The sequence below is a fragment of the Hemitrygon akajei genome, chromosome 12 (genome assembly GCF_048418815.1).
Source record: "Hemitrygon akajei chromosome 12, sHemAka1.3, whole genome shotgun sequence".
Classification (NCBI taxonomy): domain Eukaryota; kingdom Metazoa; phylum Chordata; class Chondrichthyes; order Myliobatiformes; family Dasyatidae; genus Hemitrygon; species Hemitrygon akajei.
The window spans coordinates 60,654,933-60,669,911 of record NC_133135.1 but is presented as its reverse complement, the minus strand read 5'-3'; the positions used below and the strand labels follow the sequence as shown (position 1 = coordinate 60,669,911).

The following is a 14,979-nucleotide window of genomic DNA, read 5'->3' as shown; positions in this document are numbered from 1 at the left end:
TGCAATTTTACAAAATGTTGGTGAGGTTGTATTTGGTTCAGTTTTCATTGTGCTATAGGAGTTATAAGAAAGATGATATTTATCTGAAGGTGGTGCAGAGGAGTTTTACAAACATGTTTCCAGGATTTAAAGGACTGAGTTAAGGAGGGAGGTTGAGTAGGCTGGAACTTTATTTATTGGAGTGTAGGAGAATCAGGGTGATATTGTAGAGGTGTATAAAATTATGAGGAGCATAGAACCCACTTTTTTCCTCGATTTGGGAAATGAAGAATTAGAGGACATAAGTTTAGGGTGAGTGGGGAGAAATTTACTAGGAACCTTGGGGATTTTTTTTTTTCTCCTAGAGGGTGGTCAGTATATGGAATGAGCAGGTTATAAAGAACAGTTTCTACTCACCAATGAGCAGGCCTAAAGAACTTACTGAAGTTACCTAGTTGGTCTTGTTCAGCTACCATGTTATTCTTGCTAGCTACTATATCCTGTGTGCATTGCTCATTCTGTGTACATTGGTCATTCTGTCCTTCAATCATCACGGAATGTCCTTGTGATATCACAGGATGACAAAATGACACAATAGTGATCTCGCAACATCATCATCATCATCATCTTCATTAATCTTAAATGCCACAATTCATTTTATCTGGTTCTTTGAATAGAAGTATGCTGATACATATTACTCTTTTATTCATTCATCCAGTTGTTACAGTCCACAAGAGCACCTAGAATATATTGACAACAGTACTTCCAAAGACCATGGTTTCCTTCTTTGTTCACTCCTTATGCAATATGAAAAAGGGGGCCCCAAGTCAGAATACCACCTTTCAAGAACTCCCAGAATCATTTTATAATGATGACCATTTAATCCAATTATGTCATATATCAAACATTTTGTTGAAACATGTGCTTGGGGAGGGAGGAATGGGGGGTTTGACACATATAGTCCTTTGACAAAGCAATCTGTGCTCCAGTACTATAAGATAGAGGAGTGGAATTAGGCCATTTGGCCCATCAAGTCAGCTTCACCATTTCATCATGGCTGATCCAATTTTCCCCTCTGCCCCAGTCTCCTGCATTCCAACCCCTCTCCTTCCTGGATCCCTTCATGCCCTGACCAATCAAGAATCTATCAACCTCTGCCTTAAATATACATAAAGACTTGGCCTCCAGAGCTGTCTGTAGCAAAGAATTCCACAGATTCACCACTCTCTGATTAAATAAATTCCTCCTCATCTTTGTTCTAAAATGATGCCCCTCTATTCTGAGGCTGTGTCCTCTGGTCTTAGACTCTCACATCCCTGGGAACATCTCCACATCCACTCTATCAAGACCTTTCACCATTTGATAGGTTTTAATTAGGTCACCCTTCATTCTTCTAAATTCTAGTGACTACAGGCACAGAGCCATCAAATACTCTTCATATGACAAGCTGTTCAATCCTGGAATCATCTTCGTGAACCTCCTTTGAGCCCTCTTCAGTTTCAGCACATTTCTAAGATAAGGGGCCCAAAACTCACAATACTCCAAGTGAGGCCTCACCAGTGCTTTGTAAATTCTCAACATTACATCCTTGCTTTTATATTCTGGTCTTCTTTAAACAAATACTAACATCGCATTTGCCTTCCTCACCACAGACTAAACCTGCAAATTAATCTTGGGGAATCCTGCACAAGGACTCCCAAATCCCTTTGTGTGTCAGTTTTTTTTTGTATTTTCACTCCATTTAGAAAATAATCAACCATTTCTTTTCTGTTACCAAAGTGCATGACCATACAATTCCCGAAACTGTGTACCACCTGCCACTTCTTATCACATTGTCCCAATCTGTCTAAGTCCTTCTGTAGCCTCTCTACTTCCTCAAAGCGACCTGGCACTCCACCTATCTTCATATTGTTTGCAAACTTTGCAACAAAGCCTTCAATTCCATCATCCAAATCATTGACATATAATGTAAAAAGAATCGGTCCCAATACAGACCCCTGTGGAACACCACTAGTCACAGGCAGCCAGGTAGAAAAGGCTCCCTTTATTCTCACTCTTTCCCTCCTGCCAATCAGCCACTGCTTTTCCATGCTAGAATCTTTCGTGTAATATCGAGGGCTCGTAGCTTGTTAAGCAGCCTCATATGAGGCACCTTGTCAAAGGCCTTCTGAAAATCTAAATACTCATCATCAACCAACTTCTGGAAGCATTCCAGAATCCAGTGATTCTTGGAAGATAATTAGTATGCCTCCACAATCTCTTCAACTTAATGTTTAAGTAACTTTGCTCACAGTCCTGAGTTTGTTAGCTATGGGTCAGTCGGTAAACCAGACGGAACTTTGTTTGAGCACAAAAATTTTAGGCTGTCTCTTCAGTGTAGCATTGAAGAAGTTGAGTGTTGTTGGTCTTGGCTAAGATGTTAACATGGGCCCTATCTGCTTTGTCAGGTGGACTTTAAAGATCTCGTGGTGCTTCAAAAAAGAACAGGAGAATTATTCCCAGTATTCCTTGTGTTACCAAAACAGATTTTCAGGCCATTATCAAAGCGTTCTCTGCAAACTGACAATTGTGTTTTATTCAGTCACTACATATCTGATGTACTTCATTAGTACTAAAGTCCCTTAAGACACCATGAATGAGATGATTATATTTGAAAGATTGGCTGTATTTGTCACATGCACATGAAAGCATGAAAACATGCATTGAAGTGTGTTATTTGCATCTGATCAAATAAGCGAGGATTGTGCTGGGGCAGTCCACAAGTATCGCCATTCTTACGGCGCCAACATAGCATAGCCACAGTTTTATGTTGATGGTCCCATGTCACCCTCCTTTCAACCAGAAAAACTAGACTGAAACCCCTAATATTTTAAAAACATCCATGAAGTTATGTTTCTCTTTGTATCAGTTTAAGTTTGGTGCAAATAAATTCACAGTAAAATACATCAAGAAACAGCTCATTCATATTTGGTAATCAGGAGGCACCTGACTAGATGGTGGTGAGTTGTCTCGAACTGCTATAGCTTGTCAGGTAAAAGTAACCTCACATTGCTTTTGGACAGGGTGTTTATGAATTTGCTCTGTCTTTAGTTTGTTTTAGTTTCATGCCAGAAAAATATTTGTACAAGTTTGTGACTTCTTGACATCTCATTACATTAGCATTTACTTTTGTCAGATGATCAAAATCATAGTGAACACCCATCCCAACATTCATCTCTTGCATCTGCTTCTTCATGTGAAAATCGACCAAAGGACAGTGCCAGCATCTCACCCTCACAGCAACCCTGTGACACTGTTAAATCACAAAAAGGTATGGTTAGAAACTGATCGATGCATGGTGCTTTAATTGGGATCTTAAATTGAGTGTAGAGGTTATAACAAGATAGATTGAGAATGACGTTTTGTTTTTCCTCTTTTAAATGTAGGCAGTGATGTAGTTTCCCAGATTCTGACTCTATTTAGTATCATGCTGAGTTAACTCGCTGCTACTAATTGATGCCATTTGTTTGCTCAGGATATTGACTGGAAGCATTCAAATACTGTGAGTAGCAGTGTGAAGCAGAAGACAGGAAATGGGTACAGTGTTATGTTCCAAACACTGAGTTTCCATCCTTATCACTCTAGGCATAAGTAAACGATACCTTAAAATAAAATATTTCTGTGGAGGCTCTCTAAATTATTCACCTAAAGTAAAGTTATGAGAACACCAGGGAAAGTACCGTAAATTCCGGACTATAAGCCGCTACTTTTTTCCCCACGCTTTCTACACTGCGGCCTATACTACGGTGCGGCTAATGCATGTTTTTTTTCATGCCGCCAAAAACATTTTGCCTCGTAACAGTAGACCAATAAAATTGATGAGTAGTTCACAGAGGTCCAATGAAATTGTACGATAAATCAAGCGCACTTTCACAATTAAATTATTGTAAATCAGTCATTTGTACTCACCCTCATCAACATGGAAAACACTCAAAGAAAAGCATATGATGCAGCTTTTAAGTTAAAGGCGATCAATCTGGCGGTTGAAGAAGGAAATCGAGCTGCTGCACATAATCTTGGCATAAATGAATCGATGGTGAGACGGTGGAGACGCCAGCGTGAAGAACTGAGTCAATGCAAAAAGACGACAAAAGCTTTCAGAGGTAATCACAGCAGATGGCCCGAACTTGAAAACTTTCTTGAAGACTGGGTTAACACACAGAGAGCAGGCAGCCGCGGTGTTTCCACCGTGCAGATCAGACTGAAGGCTAAAGCAATCGCCACCAAAATGAAAATCGAAGATTTTAGAGGTGGGCCATCGTGGTGTTTTAGATTTATGAGACGAAAAGGCCTGTCCGTCAGGGTACGCACGACTCTGTGTCAGCAGCTCCCTCCCGACCACGAGGAAAAACTTGCTAACTTCCGCACATTCACTCAAACAAAGATAGCGGAGAATTCCATCGGGCCAGATGATATCATAAATATGGATGAAGTACCTTTGACGTTTGACCTGCCTCTCACTCGGACTGTTAATAAAAAAGGTGACTCGTCCATCACACTGAAAACAAGTGGCCATGAGAGAATGCATTTTACTTGTGTTCTGAGCTGCACAGCATCTGGACTAAAGCTTCCACCGATGGTAATTTTTAAGCGGCTGACAATGCCAAAGGAAAAATTCCCAAAAGAAATCATGGTGAAAGTCAATAAGAAAGGTTGGATGATGGAGAGTCTAATGAAGGATTGGCTGAGAGAGTGCTACGCCAAGCGACCAGGGGGATTTTTTCACAGAAAAAAAGCATTGCTGGTTATGGACAGCATGAGGGCCCATATAACAGATTCAGTTAAAGCTGCCATCAAGAGTACAAACTCAATTCCAGCTGTGATTCCTGGGGGCACCACGAAGTATTTGCAGCCACTGGACATCAGCGTGAACCGGGCATTTAAAGTGGCGCTGCGCGTTGAGTGGGAGACTTGGATGACGAGCGGCGAGAAATCCTTTACCAAAACAGGCCGCATGCGAAGAGCATCTTTAACTCAAGTCTGCCAGTGGATCCTAAATGCGTGGAGCCATGTCACAACATCCACCATCACCAACGGGTTTCGAAAGGCTGGACTGCTGCGTGATGAAGAGGACCGCATGTGCTCAAGTGAGAGCGACAACGAAGAGACTGAAGTGAGTGACGAGATCCTGAGGTTGTTCAATTCGGACACTGAAGAAGAGGACTTTGATGGTTTTAGTGCACAGGAGGAAGATGAAGAAGGCGATCAATAACTTTTCCTGGTAGGCTGCAATATATATTTTTTTTACCAGTCATTAGGAGATATTGGAATGTTGTTCGTGCACTGTTCAGTAAAAAAGTATACGCAACGTAATTTGTGTGTTACCGATACGTATGTATATTTAAAAGTAGCTGTGTTACAGGCACTGTTCGAAAAAAAGCATTTGCAATATGTATTTGTTTATGTTACCATACGGATTTAATTAAAAGTTAAAAAATCCTCACGTGTAATATCTTTCTGTGTAAATATCTCATATTACAACGTGGAACACCTGCGGCTTTTAATCAGGTGCGCTCTGTAGTCCGGAATTTACGGTATGTAAACAGAATTCAATTTATACTGGATAATAGTGGGAGCATTGTAGAAACTTATGGCATTAATGTTTTTCCCACAAAGAGAAGGATATTAGACAAGTAGACATTGTTGTTAAGCATCATCTAGCACAGTGGAGCCTAAATGTTTGAAACCATTTAGCCATTTTCAGTGTGCCTCGACCTTTATGGTAGGAGGGCTATGTCCAACAATGAACAATAGACTGTAAGCCAAGTTGTTTGCTGTTACCTGTGCAAAGTTCAGCTGGTCACATAAAACTTGGGAGAACATTGAAGCAGGCCTTAACAAGAGAAGTGAAGCCTACTTAGTTATTAATTAAAAGGCTCTATCCTAGGTGGGCCACACCAAGGCACAAGGCATCCCTCTTCCTTCAGTTAGATCGTGCCTGTGTCTTTCTACTGCTTCTGATAATTTTCACTTGTCTGAATTAGTGTTCACTTGAGATCCATCATTAATATTGCAGAGACAATACATCCAACTTTGCTAATATTTTCCAACTTTGTGGAATGTGCTGAAGAGCAAATTGACAGAGAATTGAATGTACTTATTACATCCAAGGGGGCTATATGGATCTAAGAACAGATCATTTGCTTTCCATCTTAAATCACTTTGACACTTGCATTGTAGTTAGCCCAGTGCACCCATCCAATGTGAACCAAAAACACATCAGGAAAATGAAAGAGGTAAAGGTCTATAATGAGTAAGCCAAGATAATTTACTTTGCTTAGTGTTTGTGCTAAGGAGGAGAAAATCTAGTCAGGCATCCCACTCTAGTAACTCCTGCTGTAGTAGGATTTCATATGGAATTTGAATGGTGAATTAACACTCATTAACATTCACAACCTTGATCACAAACAAGAACAAGCAATTGAGTTACACATCAAAGAATTGAGAATATACCAATTATACTTTAGCAACAGTCAGATCCCTCAGGATCTTGAAGCAGCAGAAATAATTAAATCACAAATATCCCAATTCCAAATTTGACCATACCTATACGCAGTAGGAATAGGGCTGTTAAGTATCTCCACATTTACTGTGTTTATGTTGAAGCATATGTTTATTTCTACAAAATACTTCATTTTATTTCTATTTTGATTCTGCTGTCCATCTTTAGGTTTGTATTCCAGCAGTGTGCCAACAAGCCTTAATGCCTGTCAGGCTTCATATTGTGCTGGCTTCCCTTCTCAGTTTGGAAGCATGCCCTTTGGGCCAGCTTACCTGACACCATCACCATTTTCTCTGGCCGAGGTCCAACAAGAGCTTCACATGTTACAAAGACAGCTGGGAGAAAGTGAGAATTTTACCTGATTCTGCTTGGATATCACCAATATAACAGAGCATGCGCAAAACGGCATGATGTGGAATGGTGGGGGTTTAATTGGGGCTCTAAAAATATTAATGAGCTTTGATTGCCTATTCAACTTATTTTGCTTTTTTTAAAAACTCATAATCTATTATTAATTTTCCATTCTTAACAATGTCTAACTTCAAAGTCTCAGTCACCAGTTTGTGCAAAGTGAGCTTACACCTGAATTGGTGTAAATGATACAAAGATTGGGCTGAACACCAAAGTCTGCTTCATGCAACTTATGTTGCGAAGCTCATTCGATAACAATTGGCTTTCTTTACAAATTTGGCTGAATGAGATTCAAGCTTATCCTGAAATTTCTGTCCCCATTAATATTTCTGCAGATGAGTATTCTTCTGGAGTGCAGTATTATTCCATTGCTTTTTGATGATGTTCAGTCACCTTCCATGACCTATTTCTTTGATGCCTTCTTTACATTCAAAGGGACCTTTCCACATTCCCATTTGAAAATGGGTGATAAAGAGAAATCAAATCAAATTCCACTGTTCTTTATAAATTATTCATGCTTGTCTAAATTATGGACCAGTGTCTAATTATATTTCCCCAAAGTGGTGTGTGGCAAAGGTTCCTCTATGATTAATTTTGTGTTGGTTCCTGGTCCCACATCCTTTAGCTCTTTGAATGGCTATTGATAAATACAATGAGATATTGTATCCTTTCATTCCCAATAATCTATGGATCCAATAAAATCATGTTGTAGGCCATTTCCACACTTGCAGGCATGCTTTGGGAGATGTGTTTGCCAGTCCTGACTATCTTTGACAACACCAGGTCATCAGACAAAGCCTGCAGCCAAAACTCTTCCTATTCACTAAAGACAAATGTTCTGTATGGAGATTGTCCTTAATTTTCCTTTGCAGTTTCTTCAGTATTGCTTCTCTATCACCATTTGGTAGACAGTTCAAAGTATCTGCAATAGAATAATTTCTTCATTCAGATCTATGTGTGTTCCATTCATCTACACAATATCTGTCATGCACTTGCCTCAAAAGTCAGGTCTTATATAAATCTAGATTTTCCACTCCTGGGCCAGATAAGTCATCTGTTTCAGCCAGTACATTATGAATTTTGTTTGAAGTGAGACATAAACAAGGCATCCACCATATTACATTGTTTAAATGCTCTGTGTGGCACTGTTGTAGGAGAGCCCCACCTTTCTATTCTTAACATGCTCATCATCGGACTAGCAGACATTGATCCCAGAAAGGCCAACACAACTTTGTTATCAATAATTACTGTGAATGGCCTTCCCAGCTAGAATTTGAAATTTTAAATCCAAATATCATTGCCACTGTTCAAGCTTAATTCATTTTTCACTTTTGGCCAGTGTATGTAATTGAAAAGGCAATAGACTTACAATGATATGGTGAGTCACTGCCTTAACTCCATTGCTGGAAATATTGAAACCAAGTTGTAATACAAAGTTAGTATTTTAATTGATCAAGCTTTGGCACAGATAAAGTGCTTTAGCTGATCTTTCCCCACCACTAAGAGTCAATCCCCTTTAATAACTGATGGAGTCAACACTGTGGAACACCTGATAAAGATCAAGTGTTGTATTAGGTCACATCTAGAAATATCCAGAGCTCAGTGACTTTTCAGTGTTTTCAGTTCAAGGTTGATTTGATATTCTCTTTAAATGGCAGCAGGCAATTTTCATCTGTTTGTGGATGTACATAAATTATTACTATCTGCACAAAGGCATATTTGTTTTTTTTCATGCTTGCTATTATATTGATGAAATTTTCTGAGTAATTCCTCAAGTAAATATTACTGAAGATTTTTCTCCTCTGTGGTGGTTGCAATTATATGTCATCCTAATTGTGCATGCACTTCTGGGCCTTTGCGTCAGCTTATTCCCGATCATCTGGAATATTTTTTGGGATGATTTTACCCTATACGGGAGGTTTGTATATAAGTTCAACTCCTTGTGAATCATCAGATGGTGTTGACTTCCTTTGTCTACAAAGAATGTACAGAGTTTTAAGGATAATAGGGTTGCCATGGAAGGGGATTTGAACTTTCCTAACAACCATAATGTACACTTTGGTACAAACAACATAGGCAGAATAATGGATGAGGACCTGCAGAATGATTATAGGAAATTAGGTAAGAAATTAAAATGCAGGACCTCAAGGGTCGTGACCCATGGATTACTCCCAGTGCCACATGCTAGTGAGCCCAGGAACTGAAGGATAGACCAGATGAATGCATGGCTGAAGAGGTGGTACAGGGAACAAGAATTTAGGTGCTTGGATGATTGAAATCTCTTCTGGTGTACAGGTGAGCTGTATAAGAGGTGTGGGTTGCACTTGAACAAGAGGGGGACCAATATCCTAGTGGGGAAATTTGCTTTTGTCAACAGGAAGTGTTTAAACTAGATTGGCAGGGGGTGGGGCTTGAGAGTGAAGTTAGTGAGAACAGAGGGATATGTACAGCTACCAAAGTATGTAAGCCTAGCAATCAGGATAGCCGTGTTTACAGTAAATGGCCAGATAAGATCACTGGTTTAAACTGCATCTATTCCAATGCACATACATAGCTTAATAGGTAAAGTAGATGAACTGAGGGTATAACTTGCCTCTAGAGACTGGGATATCAAGGCCATAACAGAAAAGTGGCCGAGAGAAGGCAGGGCTGGCAGCTTAATGTTCAGAGATTCTGGAATATTGCGGGCTTTGTTACTTTTTTTTTTCCCCAATGAAGTTTGTCAACATTTAAATATCTAGTCCTTTATCTACTGACAAACTCATTGTTCTCCATTTAATGTAGACCACTTCAAGTACTTCTACCTTGTCCGCAATTTCGGTCATTCACCCTAAAAAAAAATCCCATCTATTTCATACACAAATTGTAGAGGGTTCTGCACGTATTCAAGGCTTCCAATGTAATCAGTCTAGGAGGTGTGGATTGTACGTTTGTACCGTTGATGGTTGCTGAGCTTGTTATTATAACAAATTTTAAATACACTTTCTGTTCAAATCTGTACCTCAGGCTTGTGGTATTTAATAGCAAGCTTTTCTTACTCTCCAACCAACGTACTCCTTTAGTTACTTGACATCTCTGATGATTTGGCCACTTTTGATGCCTCTACTTTGAGCACCACAGTAGTGTGGCAGTCAATGCAACACTATTGCAGCTCGGGCACTGGATTCAGAGTTCAAATCTCAGAATCCTCTGTAAGGATTCTGTACATCCTCCCTGTGGAATACGTGAGTTTTTCTCGGGTGCTATGGTTTCCCCACCCCACAGTCCAATGATGTACCGGGTAGGTTAATTGGTCATTATAAATTGTCCCATATTTAGGTTAGGGTTGAATCAGAATTGTTGTGGGTTGCTGGGGCGGCATTGCTTGAAGGGCCAGAAGGACCAACTCTGTGCTATGACACTAAATAAATAAAATAAAAAACTTATTTGTTACCCCACTGCCCTCACTGTTGTGGAGTATTCAGTGTGCTTGTAATTCTAATGACATTGATTGCAGAGTGTACAGATATATACTTGTGAAGTGAGCGTGAACAGGGAGTTTTTCAACTTTTTACTCACCCTGTGCACAGGATTACACGTGGTGTAACACATCGTAGGCAATGTTCATTTTTACTGCATCCTTGAGAGTCAAACATCTGCTGATATCAGTAAGGTACCCAGAACAGCCAGTGTCCCCTAACCTTAAGTGGTATCATTAACATAACTTGCAGCAGTCAAGAGGAAAGGTTAATTCTTCTTTTAAAAAAGATCATGGTAAATTGAACAACCCATAGTCTCAATGGAGAGTCACAGGCAAAATAAGAGGAGCTTTGAGAAGTCACTATAATGTTACTTTCAGACCTGTATTCACTTTCAGAATGTCTTTGTCATGAAAATGGCAATTTTATGTCAAAATTTCAAGGACTGCGATAGATTTAAAACTTTGTTAGGGCTTCCAGACCAATTCCATGACAGGCAGCATGATCAAAGAGGACTTATTAATCCAAAGAATCCTAGGTATAGTGGAAGTGGGAACTATACATGTCATTTCAACCTTCTGTGGTCTAAATATTAATAGTACTAACCTGTAACAGAAAATGAAGTAATTGTGTACAAGCACAAAAAGGTGTTCTTTAATCTACAGTGATGTGATTCTATTCATCATAATATGCTTTAATGTTAGAGATACAATGCACCCCCTCTTATCCTTCACTGCATGCTTTGAATGCTCCTTTTGACTCTAAAAGCTCAGAATGATATACTGTACACCTAATGTTTTTAACACCAAGTGGTTAATCAGTGCTGCTTGCTTGCACAATTAATGTACCTATTCATCTTTGCCATTTCTTAACAGCTTAACACTATTGAGAAAGTGATCCATTAATGTTCTGCAATTCAGCATAAGTGAACAACAGTAGGATGGGTAATTAATTACAGAATATTGCATGATTTTGCAGAATGTATTTGTGAAAAGGCTGTCATTGCTGCCCATGAAGGTGGGTAAAGAGCACACCAAGATTGATAATTATAACATTAGAATGAAATAAGCTGTTTCCTGAAGAGCTGAATGAATCTCAACTTTGTAGAAATCCTCCTCCTTGACTCTTCTACTGTTTAATCCTTATTGTACTGACACCAAAGTTATAAACTGGGTCCTCAAATAATTTAATTATTGAATATTGAAAAACTGCATATTCTGCATCATCAATGCAACTTGGTTGTTTCCAACTATTTTTGCCCTTAAGTAGTCCTCTGTGTCTCATCAAACGTAAGCTAAATAATTGCTGTTTCTTTTTTTCCTTGCAAAACTGAAATTTCTTCCACTGGTAACCACCCCTGTGTAGACATGACCTTTTCTGGATCTAGCCCTGATATGTCTTCACGTGTAGAACTAGGCGGCTCTTCATCACAATCACAGAATGCACTTCGGCGGCAGCTGAGTGGTGCCAACAATCTGCAGACCCTGATTGCCTCCAGTGGTGCCAGCACTGCACTCTGGGGTGCAACTGATCAACCGGTGAGAATTAATACACTTGGAGATGTCTCCTCTGGATCATCAGGATACCAGTCAGGGACAAATATGGCCGGTAAGAAACATTTTTGGCTCTGGCCATTGATCAGAAGCTACATATGCTTAAAGATTACTGTTGACAGCATGAAAATGATCAAAGGAAGGTCTGTACTAAGGATCAAAGTTGAATCAATTGCTGCTTTTTAAAATTGCATGAATTCCTCTATATGTTTATGTTGGAAGTGGCTTCTCTGCACCTGCAATCTCTGTGGGAAGGGGAAAAAAGAAACAAGCCAGAATCAAAACAAAATGACTCTGATAAATAATGCTTGTCCGCGTGTACTTGTATGCGCAATGCTGGAGGAATGAATGATTTTGGTTCTCTGGTTCACATACCTCTTGTCCGGCTGTGCAGAGATATTTTAAGGTAGTAGGACAAGTTGTGTGGATAGTCTGGAGAAATGAGGTTTGTTGTCTTTCAGCAGGGAAGGCCAAGAGAAGAATGGTTAGAAGGATCTAAAAACCTTAAGGGTCTCAATAGATCAAATAAACAAACATTTCCAGGGGCTGATAGTTTAAAAAACTATTGATTAAAGTAACTGCTAATAGAACCAGGGGAGACATGAGGGAAATATTATATGCAATAAGTTATTAAGGTTTTAATATTGTCTTGTAGAATGGTCAATACAGACTGCATCAAAGGAGAACTGAATATGTAGGGTATCTATGGGGAAAATGGAACAGTAGAACAAAAATTGGATTTTTCTTCAAAAGGACTGCATGGACACAGTGGGATGAATGGCATTTATCTGTGTTGTATCATTCTATAATTGATTCATTTCTAGAATTGATAAGACTGATTGCTATAATTAATCAAAAATCTAATTATTTATGTGCCCAGCATGATGGTCGAGGAGCAATCAGATGAATCTTAGTCTATCTTCAGTAATTCTTAATGTTGTCTGATACCAGCATTTTGTGGTCCTTTTCAGCTTTCTGTGAAAAAAGGCAATACCAAAATATATTATTCCTTTGGTCAAGACCATTGTGTTCCATATCAAGACAGGCTACTGGTGTTTGAGTGAAACTTGTCTAACTGTTCTGTTAAATATATTCATGGTTGGGTTTCCATGTAGTCATCCCATGTTCCATCCCTTCTAATATGCCTGGCTCTTGTAAAGGAGAACTGGAGATGACAAATTCTATCAGCAATGTTGGGACCTGCCTTAATCAGAGCTCCTGATGTTCACAGTATGTTCCATCATGGCAGTCCCTACCCAGGCTCACTTCAACAGCATTGCCTTTGATTTTTACTCAAATTATGTGGCTGTGAGAAGCAAGCATATTTTATATAATGAAAATGTTCATAAGTAACACTTGCTAAAATTATACATGAATGTCCTTCAATTTGATGTTGTTTTTCATTTGCAATCTCAATGTATTCAGAGTTGTGCTCTCTCATCTTTACCATTGCAGTTTGTAAACTGCAGTTCATGTGGCATGAACCCTGAACCCCAGCCGCTGTGAGAAAGAATTGCAGATTTATTGAAGGGGCTTCCCTCCTCCACAACTGAGATGTCCTCCTCCTTTAAAGAAAGGGGCTTCCCTTCCTCCACCAGCAATGCTGCCCTCACCTTCATCTCTTCCATTTCACACACATCTGCTCTGCCACCGCACCAGAGATTGGACTGTTCTTGTCCTCACCTACTACTCCTGTATTTTCTGCTTCCAGCATGTAATTCTCCATAACTTCCGCTATCTTCAATGGGATCCCAGCACCAAGAACATCTATCCCTTCCCCCACCCACCACTTTCCACCTTCTGCAGGGATCGCTCCCGACATGACTCCTTTGTCTATTCATCCCTCCCCACTGATATTCCTCCTGGTATACTTATCCTTGCAAACAGATCAAGTGCTACACCTGCCCCTACATCTGTTCCCGTACCACCATTCAGAGACCTTCCAGGTGAGGCAACACTTCACCTAAGAGTCTGTTGAGGTCATCTATTGTATTTGGTGCTCCCAGTGTAGCCTCCTGTATATCTGTGAGACCTGTCGTAGATTGGGAGACTGGTTCGCTGAGCACCTTCCTCAGTCTGCCACAAAAAAGCGGGATCTCCCAGTGGCCTTCCATTTCAAATCTACTTCCCATTCCCATTCTGACCTACTGAGTTCCTCTAACATTCTGTATGTTACTGTAGATTTGTGGTTTTATTTCTCACTTGCTGCTCTGTAGGTTTGGAAAAGCTACTTTGTTTGAAATGTTAATTGGTGAATATTTCTAGTTAGAACTTTAATTCATTTCTCTAGTATAAGAGACTTGAAACGTAAAGGAAACATTTTGTACTTACCAAGCTTCCATTGTTTCAACCACCAGTAAAAAATGGTACTTGTAGATCACTGCCTATAGATTTTCCTCAGCCTGATAATAAGTCGGTGGCATAAAAACAGCATGTTTTTTAATGTTGTGATAATGTAAGAGAAACTGGGTTATGTGGGATAATTCCCTCCACTCCTCCATTACTTTACTCATCTATTTCCCTCGTCAACTCTCACATGCCCATCTACCACATTGTCCTGCTACATTGCAACTGAAGTAAAAGCAGAATTTTATCCTGGATTAATGTTACCTATGTGTTTAATGCTAAAGATCACAAATCACATTTTGAAGATGAAGAAAGGACATTTTATCAGCCCATGCTCATAAAATTAATCTTTTTACCAACAGTAATAAATAAGACAATAATTTATTAATAACTTGTGGGGCCACATTATGCCCAAATTGATTTAGTGCTTTTATGGTAATGATTTTTAAGTGCTATTACCATTCTCTGTTTTTCTGGTATATATGGTGATACTACTGCTTAAGTTTTTAAACATCAGGTTTGATATTGATTTTATTCCACTGTCTACTTCATAAGTCTTTGAATGGCCTAGAGTGCAAAAAAGTTTCTATTTTGCTTCTGATTCTAATATATCAATGCAAACCAGTGCAACATTGTATAAAGTTATTGGATAGCTACATGTGCTATAAATGCACTTCTGTTTCCAAATAGG

At 39.4% G+C, this 14,979-nt stretch overlaps 1 protein-coding gene across 14 annotated transcripts in view; it reads left to right on the top strand.

Moving 5' to 3' along the window:
* Nucleotides 1-14,979, top strand: part of pde4dip (phosphodiesterase 4D interacting protein) — a 422,313-nt gene that overhangs the window by 378,157 nt on the left and 29,177 nt on the right. For 11 of the 14 annotated variants that reach the window (XM_073063246.1, XM_073063248.1, XM_073063241.1 and 8 more), the window contains 3 exons: nucleotides 3,155-3,289; nucleotides 6,689-6,865; nucleotides 11,755-11,997. In XM_073063246.1, coding sequence (XP_072919347.1) covers nucleotides 3,155-3,289; nucleotides 6,689-6,865; nucleotides 11,755-11,997 — 555 coding nt within the window. The remainder of the gene's footprint in view (nucleotides 1-3,154; nucleotides 3,290-6,688; nucleotides 6,866-11,754; nucleotides 11,998-14,979) is intronic. The other 3 variants (XM_073063245.1, XM_073063242.1, XM_073063247.1) reach the window with 3 other exon arrangements.